At 45.7% G+C, this 25,142-nt stretch overlaps 1 protein-coding gene across 1 annotated transcript in view; it reads left to right on the top strand.

The window, feature by feature from the left end:
- LOC118936615 (uncharacterized) overlaps nucleotides 1–25,142 on the top strand; it is a 41,717-nt gene that overhangs the window by 8,236 nt on the left and 8,339 nt on the right. Inside the window, exons 4-27 of the mRNA XM_090230556.1 lie at nucleotides 1,461–1,667; nucleotides 2,070–2,073; nucleotides 2,241–2,261; nucleotides 2,449–2,469; nucleotides 2,624–2,668; nucleotides 10,668–10,721; nucleotides 10,879–10,923; nucleotides 11,240–11,266; nucleotides 11,430–11,456; nucleotides 11,613–11,657; nucleotides 12,714–12,767; nucleotides 14,205–14,267; nucleotides 14,364–14,426; nucleotides 14,581–14,634; nucleotides 14,771–14,806; nucleotides 15,747–15,872; nucleotides 16,050–16,124; nucleotides 16,229–16,291; nucleotides 16,367–16,382; nucleotides 16,940–16,980; nucleotides 17,132–17,167; nucleotides 24,026–24,088; nucleotides 24,224–24,289; nucleotides 24,471–24,506. Coding sequence (XP_090086682.1) covers nucleotides 1,461–1,667; nucleotides 2,070–2,073; nucleotides 2,241–2,261; nucleotides 2,449–2,469; nucleotides 2,624–2,668; nucleotides 10,668–10,721; nucleotides 10,879–10,923; nucleotides 11,240–11,266; nucleotides 11,430–11,456; nucleotides 11,613–11,657; nucleotides 12,714–12,767; nucleotides 14,205–14,267; nucleotides 14,364–14,426; nucleotides 14,581–14,634; nucleotides 14,771–14,806; nucleotides 15,747–15,872; nucleotides 16,050–16,124; nucleotides 16,229–16,291; nucleotides 16,367–16,382; nucleotides 16,940–16,980; nucleotides 17,132–17,167; nucleotides 24,026–24,088; nucleotides 24,224–24,289; nucleotides 24,471–24,506 — 1,288 coding nt within the window. The remainder of the gene's footprint in view (nucleotides 1–1,460; nucleotides 1,668–2,069; nucleotides 2,074–2,240; nucleotides 2,262–2,448; nucleotides 2,470–2,623; nucleotides 2,669–10,667; nucleotides 10,722–10,878; nucleotides 10,924–11,239; nucleotides 11,267–11,429; nucleotides 11,457–11,612; nucleotides 11,658–12,713; nucleotides 12,768–14,204; nucleotides 14,268–14,363; nucleotides 14,427–14,580; nucleotides 14,635–14,770; nucleotides 14,807–15,746; nucleotides 15,873–16,049; nucleotides 16,125–16,228; nucleotides 16,292–16,366; nucleotides 16,383–16,939; nucleotides 16,981–17,131; nucleotides 17,168–24,025; nucleotides 24,089–24,223; nucleotides 24,290–24,470; nucleotides 24,507–25,142) is intronic.

Consider the following 25,142-nt stretch of genomic DNA (forward strand, 5'->3'; position numbering starts at 1 on the left):
CGGGAGTAAAAAAAAGAAACGTTTATTCATTATGAAATGATGACAAATATGAATAACATTCCATCCATGAGGCCACTAGAGGGCGATTTGGTCTTTTGACTGAAGGAAAGCGGTCTACGGAGGCCAAGACAGCTCATCTTGTTGAACTACAAAACGCATTGGGCTTTTTGCTAAGACCAGCGGCATTTATACAGATGCTGCAACTTATCTATTATAATCGTAATAGATTTGCTTTTCCCATCCCACTGTTCGGAAACAGTAAAACTATTACAGTTAAAATATTTGAGCTGTGTTTTCTGTGGCCCATACCAATACGTTTCATCACTGAATGCCTGTGTGTGCGTCAGTTTGTGTGTGTGTGTGTGTGTGTGTGTGTGTCTGTGTGTGTGTGTGTGTGTGTGTGTGTGTGTGTGTGTGTGTGTGTGTGTGTGTGTGTGTGTGTGTGTGTGTGTGTGTGTGTGTGTGTGTGTGTGTGTGTGCGTGTTACTCACTAACAAGCTCAGACAGGCAGCCAGTGTAATGAGTGACTGTGCGTGTTTGTTCAGTGCAGCCATTCCAAATCATTCGCCCAGAAAAGGTTTGGGGTTTACCTTTGGGGCACTGAGCTGCATTCCTGACTGAGAGGAAGGTTGATATGTTATCTCTATCTAACGAAGACTCACCTTACAGCTAAGGAGTTGTCCTCCTGAAGTTCAGAGGACCTGATGAATGACGTCTTCACGTGATCAGAAATACACATATAAGAGAACAACACTTTCAGTCATGCAGGCACACAGTGAGCTTTGTCATTATCTGACATTTATTGAATTGGGGCCCATGTTTTGGAGAAGCCCTGTGATTCAAGACATTGTTGTACAATAAAATACGATCAGCTCAATGTTTATAAAGGAAGGATAAAAGTCCAAGTAAGCCATTTGCCAAAGATCATGGTGTATCCACTAATGTGTCTGACTCAGCACAACTTCTTTGCAAAACAGCCAAAATAGTATATATATTTTTTTGTGATTTGATGTGATCCTGCTGAAGTATGCAAAATGCTACTGGCCTAAAGTTTAAAGAGCTAAAGAACACCTAGTTATTGACAGCTCCTTGTTCTTGACACGGTTGGTTGAGTATTTATGTATCTTTCATTGACTTCATCAGAATAGCAACTGCCTGATGGTTTGATTGGGTACTGGAGAAAATAGCAGGGGGACGATGGGTGTAAATGTGCTTGGGGCTTGACAAGACGTAAAACTTGTAATAGATTTGTTCTATCAGGTTTTAGTACCACTTTCTCCCCTCTGGGAATCAATACATCATTCCCATGAGCGAACTCCCTGCCTTCTAATCTGTAGACAGTAAATGAAATACTGCTGATTTAGGGGAATTGTCCCTGTAGTGCATGTAGATCAGAGGTAACTTGCTTGGTGTCACTCTTTGTGTGCCATTGTGACATAGCTCTGCCTGTACTCATCTAGATACTACAGCTGTGAGCGTAACCTGACGTGGAGTGTGGGAGTGCTGCACTACAGTGATGAGGTAAAGGTGATGAGGGAGTTGACCAGCACCAAGAAGGCCCAAGGAAGAGCTCAGCTGAAGAGAGCTATACAGAACATTCACTACATCGGCAAGGGAACCCACACCGACTGTGCCATCTCCGTAGCAACAGGGCAGCTGATGACAGGGTGAGTCCATTGATTGTATAAGGGCTCAGGGCCCAGATGCAGATGGTTTGAGTATTTTATATTTATTAGTTAAAAAGGGTAGAGAGAGAATGGTCGTGGACAGGCAAAAGGTCAAAACCAGATCAGAGTCCAGGAGGTACAGAGTGGCAGGCAGGCTCGAGGTCAGGGCAGGCAGACTGGACAGGCAGGCGGGTACGGAGTCCAGAAAACAGGCATGGGGTCAAAACCGGGAGGACTAGCAAAAGCACGGGGAGAAACACGCTGGTTGACTTGGAAACATACAAGATGAACTGGCTCAGAGAGACAGGAAACACTGGGATAAATACACTGTGGAAAATAAGCGACACTTGGAAGGGGTGGAGACAATCACAATGACAGGTGAAACAGATCAGGGCATGACAGATTGGTTGATTGAGTAGTTAGTACACCATCGTCACATAGTTACCATCATACAAGCGGCCATTTTTAAACCAAGGCCCTGTACCTAAATGTAATTTACTGTAGGGCATTTTTGTTGTTGCCCAAACAGACTATTCTAACCAAATGTCTGTCTCTTCTTTTATGGATCTGTAGTACAAGGATTCTGAATCTGTGGTGAGTTTTTTCTTCAGTCTTTTTGATACAAGCATTTCGCTACAACATCTGCTAAATATGTGTATGTTACCAATACAATTTGATTTGATAGTTCCCGACCAATACAGTGAGATGATTGTTGATTGTGATCTTATTTATGAACAGTGATTATGACTGGGGTTGATTTATGTTTATTGTTCTTTTTCAGTGCTGTTCGTTCGAGTGCAAGGTAAGCCTGATCACATTGTCGTCCCTTTTCAACATGATCTCGCAGAAAACTTCATTACAGATTGTTTGTCTTGATTAATCTGATCTCAGTATAGTCTTAATATGGGGTCCAGTGGAGTCAGAGGTCTTTCTCATCCGTGTTCTTTGTTTCACAGGCTCCCCTGGGATCTCAAGGCCCTGCTGGTGCAGGAGGGGGCGCGGTAGGGTGCTCTCTGTTTTCCTTTTAGTTAAAACACCACATTTAGATTTACCAGACGCTCGTCAATTAGGGTTATTAGAGTGCCTTGCTCAAGGGCACATCGACAGATTCAAACCAGCAACCTTTCCGTTACTGGCCCAACACTCTTAACGGCTGGGCTATCTGTCGCCCACCTTAGCTATTGGTGAAAATGTTGAAAATGCTGATCGCTGCGTTCTATATACTTACCTTACACTTACTTCATATTACTGATGGTTTGCTTAGCTCCAACTCTTGACTAAGTAAGGGATTAGTAAGCATTGGGGGGGGGGGGGGGGGGGGGTGGAGAAGGGGGCCTGAGGAACGTTACTCAAACCCTGGTGATTTGGCTCACGTACTGCAGTTCATATACAGTAAGGATTCACAATGTAAACACGTGCGTGAGTGTGTGTGAGTGTGTGTGCGTCGGCATGTGTGCGTTTGTGCACATTACTATAAATATGCCAGACATTTATAATCACACAGTATTACAAGGTCAATATCAGGACAGTGAAAGAATGAGTGATACAGAAAGTACTGATACTGGTTTGTAATCAGATTGATTGAAAACAAGAAAAGATGGAATAGACTGGCTTATCTATAAACATGAGATTCAGCTAGTGGAGGTCAAGGGTTTCAAGCCAGTCGTCTACAGTATCATGGGATGTTTTCCGTTACAGAATAAGATTGCATGGCATGTGCTTTTACTGTCGGGGCAAAGAGACGTGTTTCACTCGCTAATGTACATGTGAGAAAGAGAAAAGAGTGTGTGTGTGCGTGTGTGTGATGGAGGCGTGCATGACTGTGTATAAGAGTGATGAGAGCGAGAGGAAGACAAATTGAAAGACTGAGGCTTGATTCAGTAGTAACTTGTCTACAGAGGATCCAGAGCTGCCCCTGCTGTGGTCTGGATTCAAACCAAAGGTTTTAAGGACGGGAGTGGCTTTGCGCCAATATCCAATGGAATGCTAATGTCAGGTGCGTGAATGAGGACCCAAAAGCGAATTAACAAACAGAGTTTCTTTAATGATGAACACACGTGGGCTCAGATGGACAGGTAGATTCCGACAGGACAGGACAAGGTTGCAGCAAACACGATGATAGTCTGGTTCAGGCATGAGACACACAAACAAGAATCCGACAAAGACAGGAGCAGAAACAGAGAGAGATATAGGGACCTAATCAGAGGGAAAAAGGGAACAGGTGGGAAAAGGGGTGAATGAGGTAGTCAGAGAAGACAAGGAACAGCTGGGGGAAAGAGGGACAGAAACGGTAACCTAGTACGACCAGCAGAGGGAGACAGGGTGAAAGGAAAGGACAGAAAGACACAACATGACAATACATGACAGTACCCCCCCACTCACCGAGCGCCTCCTGGCGCACTCGAGGAGGAAACCTGGCGGCAACGGAGGAAATCCTCGATCAGCGCACGGTCCAGCACGTCCCGAGAGGGAACCCAACTCCTCTCCTCAGGACCGTACCCCTCCCAATCTACGAGGTACTGGTGACCACGGCCCCGAGGACGCATGTCCAAAATCCTACGGACCCTGTAGATGGGTGCGCCCTCGACAAGGATGGGGGGGGGGGGGGGAAGACGAGCGGGGGCGCGAAGAACGGGCTTGATACAGGAGACATGGAAGACCGGGTGGACGCGACGAAGGTATCGCGGAAGAAGAAGTCGAACTGCGACAGGATTAATGACCCGAGAAATACGGAACGGACCAATGAACCGCGGGGTCAACTTGCGAGAAGCCGTCTTAAGGGGAAGGTTCTGAGTGGAGAGCCAAACTCTCTGACCGCGACAATATCTAGGACTCTTAGTTCTACGCTTATTAGCAGCCCTCACAGTCTGCGTCCTATAACGGCAAAGTGCAGACCTGACCCTCTTCCAGGTGCGCTCGCAGCGTTGGACAAAAGCCTGAGCGGAGGGGACGCTGGACTCGGCGAACTGAGATGAGAACAGCGGAGGCTGGTACCCGAGGCTACTCTGAAAAGGAGATAGCCCGGTCGCAGACGAAGGAAGCGAGTTGTGGGCGTATTCTGCCCAGGGGAGCTGTTCTGACCAAGACGCAGGGTTGCGAAAAGAAAGACTGCGTAAGATGCGACCAATAGTCTGATTGGCCCGTTCTGCTTGACCGTTAGACTGGGGGTGAAAGCCGGAAGAGAGACTGACGGAAGCCCCAATCAAACGGCAAAACTCCCTCCAAAATTGAGACGTGAATTGCGGACCTCTGTCCGAAACGACGTCTGACGGAAGGCCATGAATTCTGAAAACATTCTCGATGATGATTTGTGCCGTCTCTTTAGCAGAAGGAAGCTTAGCAAGGGGAATGAAATGAGCCGCCTTAGAGAACCTATCGACAACCGTAAGAATAACAGTCTTCCCCGCTGACGAAGGCAGTCCGGTGACAAAATCTAAGGCGATGTGAGACCACGGTCGAGAGGGAATGGGAAGCGGCCTGAGACGGCCGGCAGGAGGGGAGTTACCGGACTTAGTCTGCGCGCAGACCGAACAAGCAGCCACGAAACGACGCGTGTCATGCTCCCGGGTGGGCCACCAAAAACGCTGGCGAATGGAAGCAAGCGTACCCCGAACGCCAGGGTGGCCGGCTAACTGACGCGCATTAAGTCGTTTGGCAGAACGGATGTACTCAAGGTTCCTATGGTCAGTCCAAACGACAAAAGGAACGGTCGCCCCCTCCAACCACTGTCGCCATTCGCCTAGGGCTAACCGGATGGCGAGCAGTTCGCGGTTTCCCACATCATAGTTACGTTCCGACGGCGACAGGCGATGAGAAAAATACGCGCATGGGTGGACCTTGTCGTCAGAGAGGGAGCGCTGAGAAAGAATGGCTCCCACGCCCACCTCTGACGCGTCAACCTCGACAACGAACTGTCTAGAGACGTCAGGTGTAACAAGGATAGGAGCGGATGTAAAACGATTCTTGAGGAGATCAAAAGCTCCCTGGGCGGAAACGGACCACTTAAAGCACGTCTTGACAGAAGTAAGGGCTGTGAGAGGAGCTGCCACCTGACCGAAATTACGGATGAAACGACGATAGAAGTTCGCGAAGCCGAGAAAGCGCTGCAGCTCGACGCGTGACTTAGGGGCGGGCCAATCAATGACAGCTTGGACCTTAGCGGGATCCATCTTAATGCCTTCAGCGGAAATAACAGAACCGAGAAATGTGACGGAGGAGGCATGAAAAGTGCACTTCTCAGCCTTCACAAAAAGACAATTCTCTAAAAGGCGCTGGAGGACACGTCGAACGTGCTGAACATGAATCTGGAGTGACGGTGAAAAAATCAGGATATCGTCAAGGTAAACGAAAACAAAGATGTTCAGCATGTCTCTCAGGACATCATTGACTAATGCCTGAAAGACAGCTGGAGCGTTAGCGAGGCCGAAAGGAAGAACCCGGTATTCAAAGTGCCCTAACGGAGTGTTAAACGCCGTCTTCCACTCGTCCCCCTCCCTGATGCGCACGAGATGGTAAGCGTTACGAAGGTCCAACTTAGTGAAAAACCTGGCTCCCTGCAGGATCTCGAAGGCTGAAGACATAAGAGGAAGCGGATAACGATTCTTCACTGTTATGTCATTCAGCCCTCGATAATCTATGCAGGGGCGCAGAGACCCGTCCTTCTTCTTGACAAAAAAAAACCCCGCTCCGGCGGGAGAGGAGGAGGGGACTATGGTACCGGCGTCAAGAGCTACAGACAAATAATCCTCGAGAGCCTTACGTTCGGGAGCCGACAGAGAGTATAGTCTACCCCGGGGGGGAGTGGTTCCCGGAAGGAGATCAATACTACAATCATACGACCGGTGTGGAGGAAGAGAGGTGGCCCTGGACCGACTGAACACCGTGCGCAGATCGTGATATTCCTCCGGCACCCCTGTCAAATCACCAGGCTCCTCCTGTGAAGAAGAGACAGAGGAAACAGGAGGGATAGCAGACATTAAACATTTCACATGACAAGAGACGTTCCAGGAGAGGATAGAATTACTAGACCAATTAATGGAAGGATTATGACAAACTAGCCAGGGATGGCCCAAAACAACAGGTGTAAAAGGTGAACGAAAAATTAAAAAAGAAATGGTTTCGCTATGATTACCAGAAACAGTGAGGGTTAAAGGTAGCGTCTCACGCTGAATCCTGGGGAGAGGACTACCATCCAGGGCGAACAAGGCCGTGGACTCCCTTAACTGTCTGAGAGGAATGTCATGTTCCCGAGCCCAGGTCTCGTCCATAAAACAGCCCTCCGCCCCAGAGTCTATTAAGGCACTGCAGGAAGCTGACGAACCGGTCCAGCGTAGATGGACCGACAAGGTAGTGCAGGATCTTGAAGGAGAGACAGGAGTAGTAGCGCTCACCAGTAGCCCTCCGCTTACTGATGAGCTCTGGCTTTTACTGGACATGAAGTGACAAAATGACCAGCAGAACCGCAATAGAGACAGAGGCGGTTGGTGATTCTCCGTTCCCTCTCCTTAGTCGAGATGCGGATACCTCCCAGCTGCATAGGCTCAGCTCCCGAGCCGGCAGAGGAAGATGGTAGTGATGCGGAGAGGGGGGCAACGGAGAACGCGAGCTCCTTTCCACGAGCTCGGTGACGAAGATCAACCCGTCGCTCAATGCGAATAGCGAGTTCAATCAAGGAATCCACGCTGGAAGGAACCTCCCGGGAGAGAATCTCATCCTTTACCTCTGCGCGGAGACCCTCCAGAAGACGAGCGAGCAAAGCCGGCTCGTTCCAGCCACTGGAGGCAGCAAGAGTGCGAAACTCAATAGAGTAGTCTGTTATGGATCGATTGCCTTGACATAGGGAAGACAGGGCCCTGGAAGCGTCCTCCCCAAAAACAGATCGATCAAAAACCCGTATCATCTCCTCCTTAAAGTCCTGATACTGGTTAGTACACTCAGCCCTTGCCTCCCAGATTGCCGTGCCCCACTCACGAGCCCGTCCAGTAAGGAGAGATATGACGTAGGCGACACGAGCAGTGCTCCTGGCGTAAGTGTTGGGCTGGAGAGAAAACACAATATCACACTGGGTGAGGAACGAGCGGCATTCAGTGGGCTCCCCAGAGTAACACGGCGGGTTATTGATTCTGGGCTCCGGAGATTCGAAAGCCCTGGAAGTGGCCGGTGGATCGAGGCGGAGATGGTGAACCTGTTCTGTGAGGTTGGAGACTTGGGTGGCCAGGGTCTCAACGGCATGTCGAGCAGCAGACAATTCCTGCTCGTGTCTGCCTAGCATCGCTCCCTGGATCTCGACGGCTGAGTGGAGAGGATCCGAAGTCGCTGGGTCCATTCTTGGTCGGATTCTTCTGTCAGGTGCGTGAATGAGGACCCAAAAGCGAATTAACAAACAGAGTTTCTTTAATGATGAACACACGTGGGCTCAGATGGACAGGTAGATTCCGACAGGACAGGACAAGGTTGCAGCAAACACGATGATAGTCTGGTTCAGGCATGAGACACACAAACAAGAATCCGACAAAGACAGGAGCAGAAACAGAGAGAGATATAGGGACCTAATCAGAGGGAAAAAGGGAACAGGTGGGAAAAGGGGTGAATGAGGTAGTCAGAGAAGACAAGGAACAGCTGGGGGAAAGAGGGACAGAAACGGTAACCTAGTACGACCAGCAGAGGGAGACAGGGTGAAAGGAAAGGACAGAAAGACACAACATGACAATACATGACAGCTAATGAGATGACAATCTTTGCTTTACCAGGACTGTATTCCATGGGGTGCAGCGTTATGGAACATTGAGATAGAAATATATTACATAGAAAAGCCATGCTTCTAAGTCATGTGGAATAGGGAATCATGTCCACTCTATAACAGACATTTCTATGTGTGATCTGAGCATGCCCCTGTTTACCTGATGGGGACTAATGACTCTGGCCTTCTCTGTGTCTGATCTAATCATGGCGTCCAGATGGCCTGCCTAGCCCACTGCTAGTCAACACAGCTCTTGTGTGTTCCAGCCAAGAAATGCATTAAGGAGACGAGGAGGTAGTGGAACTGAAAAAGCTTAGTTTGATTGATTCTATTGTACAGTACCGTGTTCTGTGCACAACTTCTGGCAGTCTGGCAAGTCCAAGACTTTCTTCTCTGTCTCAATGGGAATTTTGGGCCAAAGGGTATAATGTCACATGCACAAGTACAGTGAAATGCCTTTCTTGCAAACTCAAAACCTAACAATAAGTAAGTAAGTAAGCATACTATATACAGGGTCAGTTCCAATACCATATTTACAATGTGCAGGAACATTGGAGTGTTGGAGGTAAATATATATATATATATATATATATATATATAAGGGTAAGGTGACTAGGCAACAGGATATAAGATAAACAGAGTAGCAGCAGCTTGTATGTGAGTGAATGTGCTTGTGTGTAGAGTCAATATGAATGTGCATATTATGTCTGAGTGAGCAGATGATGGAGTGACAGTGTGTGTGTGTGTGTGTGTAGGGCCCTGTGCGTGTGAACAGAGACAGTGTGTGTGTGTGTGTGTGTGTGTGTGTGTGTGTGTGTGTGTGTGTGTGTGTGTGTGTGTGTGTGTGTGTGTGTGTGTGTGTGTGTGTGTGTGTGTGTGTGTGTGTGTGTGTGTGTGTGTGTGTGTGTGTGTGTGTGTGTGTGTGTGGGGGGGCCCTGTGCGTGTGAACAGAGACAGTACACAAATACAAATAAAAGCTCAGTAAATGATTCCAAGAACACAGGATGAGATGTTACTATCCTTTGTGCAAGCACTTCCAAGAGTTAATGAACAGTGAGCCTGGTGAAATTTGGGGAGCGCATCATCAGTAGTGTACCTTTGGTTCCTAGGGTGTTTCGGCCTTTCACACTATACACCCTCCCCAAAGGCGGCCAGCGACAGGGTGATCAATCCTACGCTTGCGTCCCATTCCCAATTAGTCATAGGAGTTGCCTTGTTGATGATAGCCAACATCCCATGGGACTATGCATGGCAGGGGCATCCTCCTCCCTGAGTCAAGCATTGTTGACCGCATACCTCCTGGCCCTCTCACTTCGGGGCCCAGCTGGGGTCTTTCCTCTTCATCCAGAGCCACTGACTGCTGCCTTCTGCCGCCTCCGATACAGCTTTGATTGCCGAACGCTGGCTCTGGCCCTTAATTCCAAGGTCTCTAAGCAGTCTGGTTGTAGATGTTGCCACAAAACCTCTGCAGCCCACCTCCACTGGTCGGACTTCTGTGTTCCAGCCATGATGCCGTGCTTCGGCAGCTAGATCGGCATAGCGCAGATGCTTTCGCTCATAAGCCTCATCTACTGAGTCCTCCCAGGGTACTGTGAGCTCAATGATGAAGACCTTCTTGAGTGAACGGGACCAGAGCACCATGTCAGGTCTTAGGGTGGTGGTTGCGATCTCCGGAGGAAACACAAGTTGTCGGCCAATGTCAGCTAGCATTTTCCAGTCGCGGGCCAAGCGCAGCTGGTCTCGCTCTAATGGTGTCGAGCCGCGCTTCGGTGGTTTAGCCCCTTCGCGGACAAAGTTTGTCCGTAAGGGGTGTGATGCTGCTGGGGGTGGTAGGGAGTTGGTGGCAGCTCGCTTGTCCTCCAGGGCGGACGCAAGGTTTTTAAGGACTTGGTTGTGACGCCAAGTGTAGCGTCCTTGAGTGAGGCTTGTTTTACACCCTGTGAGAATGTGCCTGAGGTTGGCTGGCATGGAACAGAGGGCACAGTCCGGATCTTCACCATACCATTGGTGAAGATTAACTGGTGTTGGAAGGACGTCATATGTTGCTCTGATGGAGAAGCTCAACCGATACAAGGTTAACTCAGAAAGTCCATGTAGCCATTTTGTCATCTATTTATCAGTCGTATTGCTTGGGGATAGAAGCTTCCTGTAGCTTAACACAGTTTATACAAACGGCTTCACTCAGACTCTGCTTCAGAATGACTAACACTGGAAGAGGTTGACTGATGACAATGAGAAATAGATATGATTCTTTTTTTCAGGGAACTCCAGGACGTCAGGGAGTTGCCGGGAGACCGGAAAGTTTGGGAGCAAAGGTAGTATATGACACATTACAGAACATGAGCTTGTCTATCTGCTGACTGTAGACTGTGGAGACATTATGCTTTGTAGCCTGTTTGATGCTACAGATTATGGCTACAGGCAATGTGGATCATATGTGGATCACATGTGGATCATATCTTTGTCACCTAGGGGACTGCAGGTGACCAGGGGCCCCAAGGACACAGAGGAGAGAAGGTCAGAGTGATTATTTATCTAAAATAAAAATATGTACCACTTTGAATGTTTTAGATTATTCATAACACATGCTGGTTAGCTATAATGTAACATTGCCTGGTAGAATTTAGAGCTATGGCGTAAATGCAATATTTAGAGACATACTTGTCTGGCTGTATGAGGTTAGCTAATGCAATGTTCCATGAGCATTCACTTAACTGTATTGAAATATGCCATATGTTTCCAGTGTTTCCAACACCAGGAATTTTAACTGTCTGGATCCGTATTAAGTGCTTAGAAGCTACACTCTGATATTCGTCACTCTCTTTCTCTAAAGGGTGACCGTGGTCCTATTGGTGACAGAGTAAGCTCTCATCGATTTTGTGGAGAGTAATAGTGATTATAATAGTGTTTATAAACCTTGTAGTACATACGTATATAATGTAAACAAAGAATACATCACATCAAATCATCCAACAGCCATAGGTTCAGCTGTCAAAATGTTCAAACGTTATTTTGCCCTACAGGGTCCGAGAGGACCATCTGGACAAAAGGTATGTTGTTGATCTTATGCATCATTCATTCATTAATTCATTCATTCATTCATTCATGTGTCCATCCATCCATTCAGTCATGCACATTGTCACATACTCACCAATTCAACCAGTTGCAGTGGTGGGAATGAAGTCATGTGACCCATGTGTTTCTAGGGTGAGAAAGGAGCGGATGGAGTGGACGGGAAGGATGGCCTTGTGGTTTGTTTGTTTTCTACCTCTTACTCAACACACAGCCCCTGCATTATTAAATGTTTAACAAGAGTATCACTCTGTAAACTAACAAACAGAAAAACAAGGCTATCAAGGCCTCGTAAAGTGTGAGTGACCAATTAAACAGGGATGCAGGCTTCGCCCTCACAGGTCTCCCTTTATATACACCCATATTCCAGAATTATTAGAGGGGTTGAGACGAAAACAAGATGAGAATGAAATACAGACGAAGGATGGCTCAGCCCATGCTGAAGGCTGTTAGTATTTTGTAACACCTGTACCTTCTTCCATAGGCTCTGGACCTATTATACAGTACAGAGCAATACTTTTGTCCATCCCCGTGAGGCACTATATGGAGCATAACAGGGTGCCAAAAAAATTAAAATGATCTTAAAACCGATCCAGGTGCTGCATGGTGGATATGAGCCAGATGAATCATATAGGTGTTTTATAGACTAAATGTTCAGCACTAAAGCCTCATGGTCACATCCCTTTAGACCCCCCCCCCCCCCCCCCCCCTGGGAGATTTGACAGGAAGTTCCTTAACTATGAAAAGGATAAAGAAAAACTATTTTACTTCATAAATCGAATTGTGCTAATGGAAAAATGTCATATTCATCTATGTAAATTCACTAATAAAACTATGTTATCACTAATAAGCATATGTTATCATTGTCTGTTTCTATACTTTTTGTCTGTACACTGTTTTTTCTGAAATAAAATAATATATATTTAAAATATATATATAAATCAATAAAGTCAAATAATAAAAAAATATTTACCAAAACATTATTAAAATTTAAGATTTAGCTTAAAGGCAGTCCCCACCCCCACCTCCACCCCGGGTCCTGAATCCCTTGACATGCTTCTCAAACCAGAGCAGATGTTTTTCAGAGCAAAAAACTGTGTAGTAGTTCCAGATTACAAAGTACATTAGAGAGTTCTGTTTCTCTGGAAACCTTCAGTGAGGTCACACATGTTCGTATTATTCCTTGAAATGTGCAGTAAACTCCCACGTCGCCCTCTCTCTTTCTCTCTCTGTAGGGGGACTTTGGGGTTATGGGCCTGTCTGGTTGTAGAGGAGACGAGGGGGCAGAGGTAAGTCTATAGGAGTCATGCAAGGTCATGTAGCCAGAATCAAAGTCATGACACTCTGCTTGTCTTGTTTCCTACTGCTTTTCCTTTTCTTCACAGTCTTTCCAGACTGATCAGCACCGGCCCTCCTTAGTCCCACTTCCACACTCCCCCTTTAAAAAATACCATCTACTCCGTCCCATGTGCACGTACCCACACCCACACCCACACACACACCACACTCACCACACAAACCCACACACGCACCACACGAACCCACACACGCACCACACTCACCCACACACACACACACCACACTCACCCACACACACACACACACACCACACTCACCACACAAACCTACATACACACCACACTCACCACACGAACCCACACACGCACCACACTCACCCACACACACACCACACTCACCATCTCACCCACACACTCACCACACGAACCCACATACACACTACACGCACCACACACATCCACACACACACCACGGCTTACTGTATTCATGACCTCCTAGACTAGTTACAGTGAAACTCTGGGAGTGTTACACCAAGCGTTCATCATTTCCCAGAATTTTCCCCCCACAGCCAAGAACCACTTGGCAGCCAATAGCGCTCTAGGAGCCAGAGCTAGTCAGTAGACTGACATGTACTGCAAACAGGGAGTTACGATACTACACATTATTCCCATAACTCTGTCCTCAGCAGACTTCATAGTCATTCCCTTTTTGCTGTTAAAGCAGGTGTGCTTCATTCTGCGGTTGAAAGCAATTCAGTTCAAACAAAATCAGAAGATGAGACAGGGTTATTTTGAGTGTGTTTTTTCTGCCATGGTTGGGGTAATTAGCCAGGCGGATAAGAACAATCCTTTTGTTTGTTTATATCTGATTGGGGTATGAGTGGGAGTTTATTTGTTTGGGAGTCTTTACCAGTCACCCACTTGGATAGAATAATACTAGATAAATAGTAGATTCATGCTGTTAGTTATATCTGAAGTATTCATGTATAAGTTCAGACTGGTTGATGTTGGTAATGACTGTTTCCTCTGATCTGAAGTATTCATGTTTAAGTTTCCTCTGATCTGAAGTATTCATATTTAAATTCAGACTGGTTGATGTTGGTAATGACTGTTTCCTCTGATCTGAAGTATTCATGTTTAAGTTTCCTCTGATCTGAAGTATTCATGTTTAAGTTTCCTCTGATCTGAAGTATTCATATTTAAGTTCAGACTGGTTGATGTTGGTAATGACTGTTTCCTCTGATCGGAAGTATTCATGTTTAAGTTTCCTCTGATCTGAAGTATTCATGTTTAAGTTTCCTCTGATCTGAAGTATTCATATTTAAGTTCAGACTGGTTGATGTTGGTAATGACTGTTTCCTCCTATCTGAAGTATTCATATTTAAGTTCAGACTGGTTGATGTTGGTAATGACTGTTTCCTCTGATAGGGGGAGCCAGGTCCTCTGGGGCAGAAAGGAGATGAAGGATCTTATGGATTACCTGGACAAAAGGTAACTCTGTCATACCCAGCACCTTAATTGTCTGTTCTGCATTATTTAATGTGTGAGTGACTTAAGTTTCTATTTGACCTTCCTGTCCACCCACAGGGAGAGATGGGAACACCTGGGGAGCCAGGGGTTCCTGGAGTGTCTGGAGCCAACGGAGCCAAGGTAATCAATCAATTTATTGATTTATCAACTAATCAAATCAATCAATTAATCAATCAATAATTTCAATCATCAATTTCAATCATTCAATCATCCATCCATCTATCACACAGGATAGCTTTTCTGTGTGGCTGTATTGTTTCATCTGTGTCTGTAGGGGGAGCCTGGACCAATCGGAGGACCTGGAAATAAGGGTGACCAAGGAGACGAAGTAAAGTTGTGCCAGTTGTGATAAACGCCCAAATGTATCGGTGTATTTTTTTATAGTTGAATGGAAAAATGATGCCATAACCAATAACATTTGGACAATGACCTCAGGCACCTGTCCACCTTTCTGTGTTTTACAGGGGGACTTTGGACCGTCTGGAGCGCCAGGCACAGAGGTTTGGAACTCAGCTAGTTCTAGAATCAATACAACATCCGGACCAGGACGAACACTGTCCACATAATCTGACACAGGAAGACACATATCTTACTAGATCACTGAACATCAGGGTACCCCAACTGATGGCGCATGGGCCGAATTTGGCCCGGGGGTGGTTTTATTTGACCCCCCAAGTTTTCTAAAAAATAAGTGACATCTTATTATGTTTTTATTGTTGGACAACAGGAAATCAGCTCCAAGGGAATTTAAGAAATCTGTTCCCAAGTATTCACACGCATAATAGAGAGAAACGTGATTGAATACAAATGTAAGCAGGGCTTCTTGAGGTCAATTTGCTTTCTATTTGTAACTATGCTCCGGTCCACCCGACAATCTGCTCAAGAAATCTAGTTGATGATCCCTGCTCTACATTGACTAAATGGCTGAATTAAATAGTTGTATCACTGTAAAAGAAAACACATTAGTATATAATGAATCAAAAAAGTTGGTTTAGCTTTTGTAAACCCTTTATTTGATGTTTACATTATGGTAAAATGGCCTTGTTGACCGATGGGAAGTTGCCGTTTAGCTGAACAATGCTGTTCACATCCAAGCTGGTGACCTCTCTCTCTCTGTAACGACGTGTGCTGAGAGTCAGGAAGCAAGTTCAGGGAGTTTGTTGTTTAATAAATAAATACAACTAAATACAAAACAAGAAACACAAACAGCACACAGACATGAAATAGAAACAATGATGCCCGGGGAAGGAACCAAAGGGAGTGACATATATAGGGCAGGTAATAAAGGAAGTGATGGAGTCCAGATGAGTCTGACGATGCGCAGGTGCGCGTAATGGTGACAGGTGTGCGCCTTAACGAGCAGCCTGGTGACCTAGAGGCCGGAGAGGGAGCACACATGACACTCTCTCTCCCTCTCTCTTCCTATTTGTCTCTCTTAAGGGTGTAGGGGGAGAGAGGGGACTAAGAGGTGCTCCAGGAATAAGAGGTGGTCAAGGGGAGACGGGTGACACAGGCTCTGCTGGAGCACAGGGTCATGAAGGTCAGGCTGGAGACGTGGGTTCACAGGTGAGTGTCCCTCGGTCCTCTATTACTCTGTGTGATCACTTGTTCTTTCTTATATGGTTCCACCAACACCTTCTTGGGGAACAGGCTAGCTCTCTCATGGGCTGTTGCTAAATATAGGTTGATGTTTTACCTCCAGTCATTGTCGCACCCCCTCTCTTCATTTATTCCCCCTGAAAGGGTCTGAGTGGAGTGTCTGGGCTCAAAGGAGAGCCGGGAGCCTACAGAGGAGAACCGGGACCTTACAGGCCTGTGGTACGATGGCCAGTCATTTAATGATTTTGATGATGACACAGCTGTACCATGTGGTAACACATGCAAACTACAATGCATATTTTGACCAGGGTCTCTCCCCCCAGGATGTTAAGGGCTCCAGGGGGCCTCCAGGAGCACCGGGAGATGCAGGGCCCATTGGGAAAAGGGTGAGTGTATTGAAGAGCTTATCTGATTTATCATGAGGCTAATAATACACAATATTATCTTGATTCTCTCTTCAGGGTGATGATGGAACTAGTAAAGGAATTAAATTACTCTATGTTTTAATATCCAATTAAAATTAAACACTCTGTCCATTCATAAGGACTTGTAAGACCCTTATTCTATAATAATAGACAGAGCCCAGTCTTAAAGTCATACAGCAGAGTTTATTCACGAGAGTACTGAACACGATACAGGTTACCACAGGTTATAAACTGAAAATGACGTCATTAGTTCCAGCACCAACCCGTGCCATCTCCGTTCCAGTACAAAGGCTGTATCTCAAGCCTTCCCACATCCGTCTCCCTACCAATTTAATATAATTTACGAGTCAAGGTTTTCTCGTGTAGATAAGCATTCTAGCCAGTCTGATTCATTTGTACCAAGGAACAGACAGTCATTGTTCTAACTCTTGACCACATTCACACACATTATATTCAGTACTGGGATCAAGAAAGAAAACTCATACATTTACAGCAACATAATAATATTCGGATTAGTACATATACAGTAACATAATAGTATTCTGATTAGTCAGTCCTGATTGTAATGTATACATAATTAGTCATCATTGATAAAAATTCCCTTAACAGGAACACAAGGAGAAGGCCAACCTGGATATCCAGGGTTCCAGGTCTGTATTTCTTCAGCAGTGAAATTCTGAGCAATAAGTAGGCATTCATGTTTTGATTCTTAGTTACAAGTATGATTTATCAACATTGTCTGGACAAAATGTCCATGGACCTCATTTGCCTATTTCAGATTTTTCTTTCATCTTCTTACAGGGATACCCTGGTCTGAGAGGACCTGCAGGTTTAAAGGTCTGTCTGTCTGTCTGTCTGTCTCTGTCTGTCTGGATATCATGGTCTGAGAGGACCTGCAGGTTTAAAGGTCTGTCTGTCTGTCTGTCTGGATACCCTGGTCTGAGAGGACCTGCAGGTTTAAAGCTCTGTCTGTCTGTCTGTCTGTCAGGATACCCTGGTCTGAGAGGACCTGCAGGTTTAAAGGTCTGTCTGTCTGTCTCTGTCTCTGTCTCTGTCTCTGTCTCTGTGTCTGTCCATTCCACTGTTACGTCCAGAAAAATAAAGATATGAACCGGTTTAGCTCAGTAGATTACTTTGTCAATAAGTGCGGATAGAGCAGGCAAACTAGTTGTTTACATACGTGATGGACAGACAAGTGTAGCCTATGGTGACTGAAATTTTGCAGGGGCGAGAGAAGGTTGAGGAGGAGGCTTGAAGCGCTGGGCATCTTGTTATGACATGCGTTATCTGAATTAGGTGCACAGAATTATATCTAGGAAGAGGAGCTTCTATGGAGGAACTTTGAATGTCCTTTGAGCTAACAAGCTTGTGTGTGCAGAGCGGCAGCTGAATTAAAAACACGTTTCCTTTTTGTAGTTAACATATCCAATGTGAAATGTGATAACTCGGCCTATAGAATCCTTAACTAGTATTGTAAAAGTTAATTATTCTCCAGCTAATTAAATCTCTCTCCCTATCTTCTGAATCATGCTTGTAATGTCAGTACTGCTTTAGAGGGGGAGGGGCTACAGTAACCTATGCTTTGCAGGGGGGAGGGGCTACAGTAGCCTATACTTTGTAGGGGGGAGGGCTACAGTAGCCTATGCTTTGGAGGGGGAGGGCTACAGTAGCCTATGCTTTGGAGGGGGAGGGCTACAGTAGCCTATGCTTTGGAGGGGGGAGGGGCTACAATAGCCTAAACACACACACACTAGTAAAGATTTTCAGCTTGTTGGTAGACATTGGAAGAGGTTTTTGAGTGACAGAGGGAGGACTTTGCATTTGTAGGTCTAGAAAAAAATGCCTGGAAAGTAAAATAACGTTATAAACCGGTTCCCATGCTTTTAAAATAACCATTCTGTTCTGGAACAGTATTGATCACTTTCACTCCTGGTTCCGTTTCTGTTTGAAAATGTTTTCGGTTCTTTTCCATGAACTGGTTCCAACTCCTTGTCAGGACCAATAAACTTGGATTGCACCACTAGCCATTGACATCCAAACACCTTGGCTTTTATCAACAGCCAGACCAGTATAAGTGTCTTTGAGGAAGCAGTGACTGGCATATGTATAAAGTGAAAAATCTCTCCAATTACTCAAGCTGTGTTGAAAACTTTTCAGTCAAAGTTTCAGAGAGCAGGCATGGCGCTTGTAGTGGAAATTTCAGTACTGAGAGAGACTTGGACAATTATTCAAACAATCATCTTTATTCAACATCGATTCATTATTGCAATAAGGAAACCGTCGACTGCACACCCTAAGTTGTGTTGCCGAGAGCTTAACTTTTACAGAAATGCAGAGTTGTGTGTATATACAGTAGACCTAAAAATGCTGTCATGGCTGGCTCCACCCTTCCCATTCAGACTAAGGGCCATCATAAGCCACTCTGGGTTCATCTCCTGGTCATCTGCCTCTGGTGTTGTCTTAACCCCACCCTGTCTTAGTTTCCCGGATACTTAGGAATACTGAAGCCTTGGTTCTGCTCCTCCAGGCTCTCTCTATCCCGGCTACACATACACCATATCTTGTCTATGGAATGCAGGCTTAATCAGACCGGAGACATATGTCTCATATGCACCACTAATCATAGAATGGAATGTGGCTGTTGGTTTTTAAAACACAGCATTAGCAGGACAGAAATATCTTACTGTTTGTTAAGTAAATAATTGTTAAATATCCAACCAATGAGGTAAATATGTTGTTTTTCTCAGGCTCATTTGTTCATGCCTATTTCATTATGAAGCAAAGGGAACTTCAGCCTTCACAGCAGCCCATTAAACTCCAGAAACTGTCTAATACGCGATGGTCCTGCTAGTACTACTCGCTGTGGGCAGTGCAAAAACCCCTCCCAGCCATCACTGCAACCTTAACGGACATTAGGTCGCAGCCCAATTCACGCAGATCGACTGACGAGCGGTCACTACTCACACTCGTTGATTCTGAATTCATTTTCCACCTTATCCTGTTTGAGGATCTGTTCCGCACAGCAAACTTTTTGTCTGACACTCTACAGTCCCCTGATCTTTTGCTCGAGATTGCCACTGACCTCGCACAGTCCGTCATCACGAGCATAAAAGAAAAGCACACGGAGGACTCTTGGAGAGCCATATGGAGCAAGGCAGAGGCCCTGTGCACAAAGGTCGATCTTGCCGTACAACCGCCGCCCCACAAGAGAAGAGACAATCCCAACATCCTCGCCATCTACAGGACTTTATAGTTGAAGCTCCAATTCAAACCGAACATCCATCCATGTCCTCTCCTCTCATGTCATTGACCGACTGGTGAACGAAATGACCCAACACTTTTACACAGAAGCAGGTACAGTTCTCATGGGGAAGTCAGCCCTCAACCCCAAGCATGCCAGATTCCTTCAAAAGGAGAGGAATCAGAGAGGACAGTCAGCTGGCAGAGGTGCACCAAGTGCGCCGGCTCTTGGAAAGAAAAAAAGAACCGGGCGAAACAGTTAGCAGCCCATTGGAGTTCCTGTCCATGCTTTAACCCTTCAAGACTCCTTCGTGGACATCTATAAACTTGTACACATATCTGTCACACTGCCAGTAACCTCCACGCCATGTGAGCGCAGTTTTTCCTGCATGCTGCGTGTAAAAATCTACATGAGAAACAAAATGGCAAACCCTCGATTCATCAACCTTGCCTGCCTGTCCATACACGCAGAAACAACCAGGCCCTGTATGTCCAGAAGATTATAGACTAACTTGCACTAAACCACAACAACAGACGCGTTGTCCTTCTATAAAACAACACTTGGTGAGTAACTGAAAGGTCTTTTAATTGACAGAGCGCCTGTCCAGTGGTGGAAACATGATTCAATCATGCTGATCTGGATCTGGATGGAACAAGAAGACACAGGCATATTGTCAGCCAGTCGGTCTACAAGTATTTTTTGCAATTTAAATATAATCGCTAAGATTGTGATGATAGCCAGCTCGTTTTACACTATGTGTGCACAGTTGACACGCATAGGGTAAATGCACTTCTTGATAGCCATTTAATCCGAAACATTATTACCAACACACAGTTGTCTGATTATGCATATGGAATAAATGCACTTCCTGTTGTTGTCGCATTTTGGATGTATTGTGTGTGTTGTTATTGCTGAAAGACTTCAGCACCGGACAGCGCCCATGCAGTGCTTGGTGCTGAAGTCTTGCACCTTTGCACGTGAAATACGTTTTTGTCATTGCCTTGTGGTCACTTGTATTAATTAGGCTTGTATCTATTTTGTTTAATATTCTTTGGCCAAATTCAATTAAACTACATTTATATAGAATGTGCTGTGTGCCATATCTGCTTTTATTGAAGAAACGAGAACTTCCTTATAACTCTGAAGTCATGAAAATCGATTATTTTCTGAGCATCCCCCACGTATTGGTCAAGCTCCCCCTTAGCAATGGGAGAGAAAATCCTGGCGCCATGCCTGTCAAAGAGAGATTCAAGTGATCTTGAATCATGTCCTACTGGTACTTAATGAACCACAGGATCATGTCCTACTGGTACTTAATGAACCACAGGATCATGTCCTACTGGTACTTAATGAACCACAGGATCATGTCCTACTGGTACTTAATGAACCACAGGATCATGTCCTACTGGTACTTAATGAACCACAGGATCATGTCCTACTGGTACATAATGAACCACAGGATCATGTCCTACTGGTACTTAATGAACCACAGGATCATGTCCTACTGGTACTTAATGAACCACAGGATCATGTCCTACTGGTACTTAATGAACCACAGGATCGTGATGGCGCCGACAGAGATGGTTGCCTCACTTCGCGTTCTTAGGAAACAATGCAGTATTTTGTTTTTTTATGTATTCTTTCTTACACTGTTACTCCAGGAAATCTTAAGTCTTATGACATACAGCCGGGAAGAACTATTGGATAGAAGAGCAACGTCAACTTACCAACAATACGACTAGGAATAATACGACTTTCCCAAAGTGGATCTTCTGTTTGGACCACCTCCCAGGACAATGGATCGGATCCCTGTAGGCGACCCAAAACAACGCCGCCGCAGAAGGGGCAGACGGAGCGGTCTTCTGGTCAGGCTCCGTAGATGGGCACATTGCTCACCGCTCCCGAGTATACTACTTGCCAATGTCCAGTCTCTTGACAACAAGGCAGACGAAATTCAAGCAAGGGTTGCCTTCCAGAGAGACATCAGAGATTGTAACATTCTCTGTTTCACGGAAACATGGTTCACTCGGGATACGTTATCAGAGTCAGTACAGCCACCCGGTTTCTTCACGCATCGCGCCGACATAAACAAACATCTCTCCAGTAAGAAGAAGGGCGGGGGTTTATGCCTTATGATTAACGAGACGTGGTGTGATCATAACAACATACAGGAACTCAAGTCCTTTTGTTCAACTGACCTAGAATTACAATCAAATGCCTACCGCATTATCTACCAAGAGAATTCTCTTCTATTATAATCACAGCCGTGTATATCCCCCCCAAGGAGACACCTCAATGGCATTGAAAGAACTTCATTGGACTCATTCATTGGACTATGTCAACTGGAAACCACATATCCTGAGGCTGCATTTATTGTAGCTGGGTATTTTAACAAGGCTAATCTGAAAACAAGGCTCCTTAAATTTTATCAGCATATCGAATGCGCGACCTGGGCTGGCAAAATTCTGGATCATCGCTACTCTAACTTCCGCGATGCATACAAAGCTCTCCCTCGCCCTCCTTTCGGCAAGTCTGACCACGACTCAATTTTGTTGCTCCCAGCCCATAAACTAAAACAGGAAACGCCCGTGCTCAGGTCTGTTCAACGCTGGTCCGACGAAAGCTGATTCCACGCTTCAAGATTGCTTTTATTATGTGGACTTGGATATGTTCCGGATAGCCTCAGACAACAACATTGATGTATACGCTGATTCGGTGAGCGAGTTTATTAGCAAGTGCATCGGTGATGATGTACCCACGGTGACTATTAAAACCTTCCCCAACCAGAAACCGTGGATTGATGGCAGCATTCACGCAAAACTGAAAGCGCAAACCACTGCTTTTAATCATGGCAAGGCGACCGGAAACATGACCAAATACAAACAGTGTAGCTATTCCCTCCGCAAGGCAATCAAACAAGCTAAGCGCCAGTATAGAGACAAAGTGGAGTCGCAATTCAATGGCTCAGACATGAGACATATGTGGCAGGGTCTACAGTCAATCATAGATGACAAAAAGAAAACCAGCCCCGTCGCGGACACCGACGTCTTGCTCCCAGATAAACTAAACAACTTCTTTGCTCGCTTTGAGGACAATACAGTGCCACTGACACGCCCCGCTACCAAAACCTGCATGCTCTCCTTCACCGCAGCCAATGTGAGTAAAACATTTAAACGTGTTAAGCCCTGCAAGGCTGCTGGCTCAGATGGCATCCCTAGCCGTGTCCTCAGAGCATGCGCAGACCAGCTGGCTGGTGTGTTTACGGACATATTCAATTAATCCTTATCCCAGTCTGCTGTTCCCACATGCTTCAAGAGGGCCACCATTATTCCTGTTCCCAAGAAAGCGAAGGTGACTGAGCTAAATGAAATTACTATCACTCACTTCATCATGAAGTGCTTTGAGAGACTAGTCAAGAATCATATCACCTCCACCCTACCTGACACCCTAGACCCAGTCCAATTTGCTTACCACCCCAATAGATCCACAGACGACGCAATCACACTGCACACTGCCCTAACTCATCTGGACAAGAGGAATACCTATGTAAGAATGCTGTTCACCCTGGGTCTTGACCCCGCCCTGTGCAACTGGGTCCTGAACTTTCTGACGAGCCTCCCCCAGGTGGTTAGGGTAGGAAACAACATCTCCACCCCGCTGATCCTCAACACTTGGTCTCCACAACGGTGCGTTCTCAGCCCTCTCCTGTATTCCCTGTTCACCCATGACTGCGTGGCCATACACACCTCTGACTCAATCATCAAGTTTGCAGACGACACTACAGTGGTAGGCTTGATTACCAACATGATGAGACGGCCTACAGGGAGGAGGTGAGGGCCCTCGGATTGTGGTGTCAGGAAAATAACCTCACACTCAACGTCATCAAAACAAAGGAGATGATTGTGGACTTCAGGAAACAGCAGAGGGAGCACCCCCCTATCCACATCGACGGGACAGTAGTGGAAAAGGTGGAAAGTTTTAAGTTCCTCGGCGTACACATCACGGACAAACTAAATTGGTCCACCAACACAGACAGCGTGGTGAAGAAGGCGCAACAGCGTGGCTGCTGCCAACATAATGACTCAAATCTATAGCCACTTTAATAATTAAAAATTGGATGTAATAAATGTATCACTAGTCACTTTAAACAATGCCACTTTATATAATGTTTACATACCCTACATTACTCATCTCAAATGTATATACTGTACTCTATTCCATCTACTGCATCTTGCCTATGCCGTTTGGCCATCGCCCATCCATATATTTATATGACATATTCTTATTCATTCCCTTACACTTGTGTGCATAAGGTAGTTATTGTGAAATTGTTGGATTACTTGTTAGATATTACTGCACGGTCGGAACTAGAAGCACAAGCCACTAACCGTCTCTGTCTCTCTCTCTCTCTCTCTCTCTCTCTCTCTCTCTCTCTCTCTCTCTCTCTCTCATAGGGCATCAGGGGATTCACAGGGCTGAAGGGTGATGTCGGCCTGCCAGGTGATCGCAGTGATGATGTAAGTTGACCTTAGATTAAAGAGTTCAGCACTGTCCACTGCCACCTCTGCCATCTCCGTATGGTATAAATTGCCTAGCCTAGCATAACTAATACCTGTTTGCTCATTCATACTCCTTCCTTATTGATTCCACAGAACGACCAGCCAGGTCGGGGAGAACTCCAGGGGCCAAAAGGATACCCTGGTCTCACAGGAGAGAATGTAAGTTCCACAACAACATTGAGTTCACAGTAAATATTACAGAACCACAGCTCTGAATACATAGTTAACATATTTTTCGACTTTTATTATGACCTATGCTGTATGAATATGTTAAGTAGTACCTACAAAGTACCAACGAAAATCTGCTATCTGACTCATGGCTTCATGTCCTTCCCTACAGGGATCACCAGGCCCAGTGGGCCATCTGGGGACAGACGTGAGTAACTCTTAAATAATGGAGCAATTGAGGGTGATGGGAAGGAGCCAAAGTCCAACACACTTTTCATCACTGTGTGTGTGTAATGGGGGAGTGCAGGAATAAGAGTTGAGGAAGGTTGGGACTTGGAGCTCGTAGGGATGGGCAAGTGTAAGGTGGGCTGGTTTGTGGAGGTTGGTCAGAGGTAAAAAAGTGACCTCTGTTCCTCAGTCACAGTCGGTGTGTATTAAACTTTGTCATCGTGATTTGTGTCAAACAGGTCAGCAGTCAACACTGGTTACACTGAATGACAACTGTGTATATTTCACTCCCGTACATAACAGTCACAGACACACACACACACATGCATGCACGCACACACACACACACATGTACGTACGTACGTATGCACGCACACACACACACACACACACACACACACACACACACACACACACACACACACACACACACACACAGTGGGGAGAACAAGTATTTGATACGCTGCCGATTTTGCAGGTTTTCCTACTTACAAAGCATGTAGAGGTCTGTAATTTGTATCATAGGTACACTACAACTGTGAGAGACGGAATCTAAAAAAAAAATCCAGAAAATCACATTGTATGATTTTTAAGTAATTAATTTGCATTTTATTGC

Source organism: Oncorhynchus mykiss, chromosome 3 (genome assembly GCF_057628025.1).
Source record: "Oncorhynchus mykiss isolate SJ-2025 chromosome 3, ASM5762802v1, whole genome shotgun sequence".
NCBI lineage: Eukaryota > Metazoa > Chordata > Actinopteri > Salmoniformes > Salmonidae > Oncorhynchus > Oncorhynchus mykiss.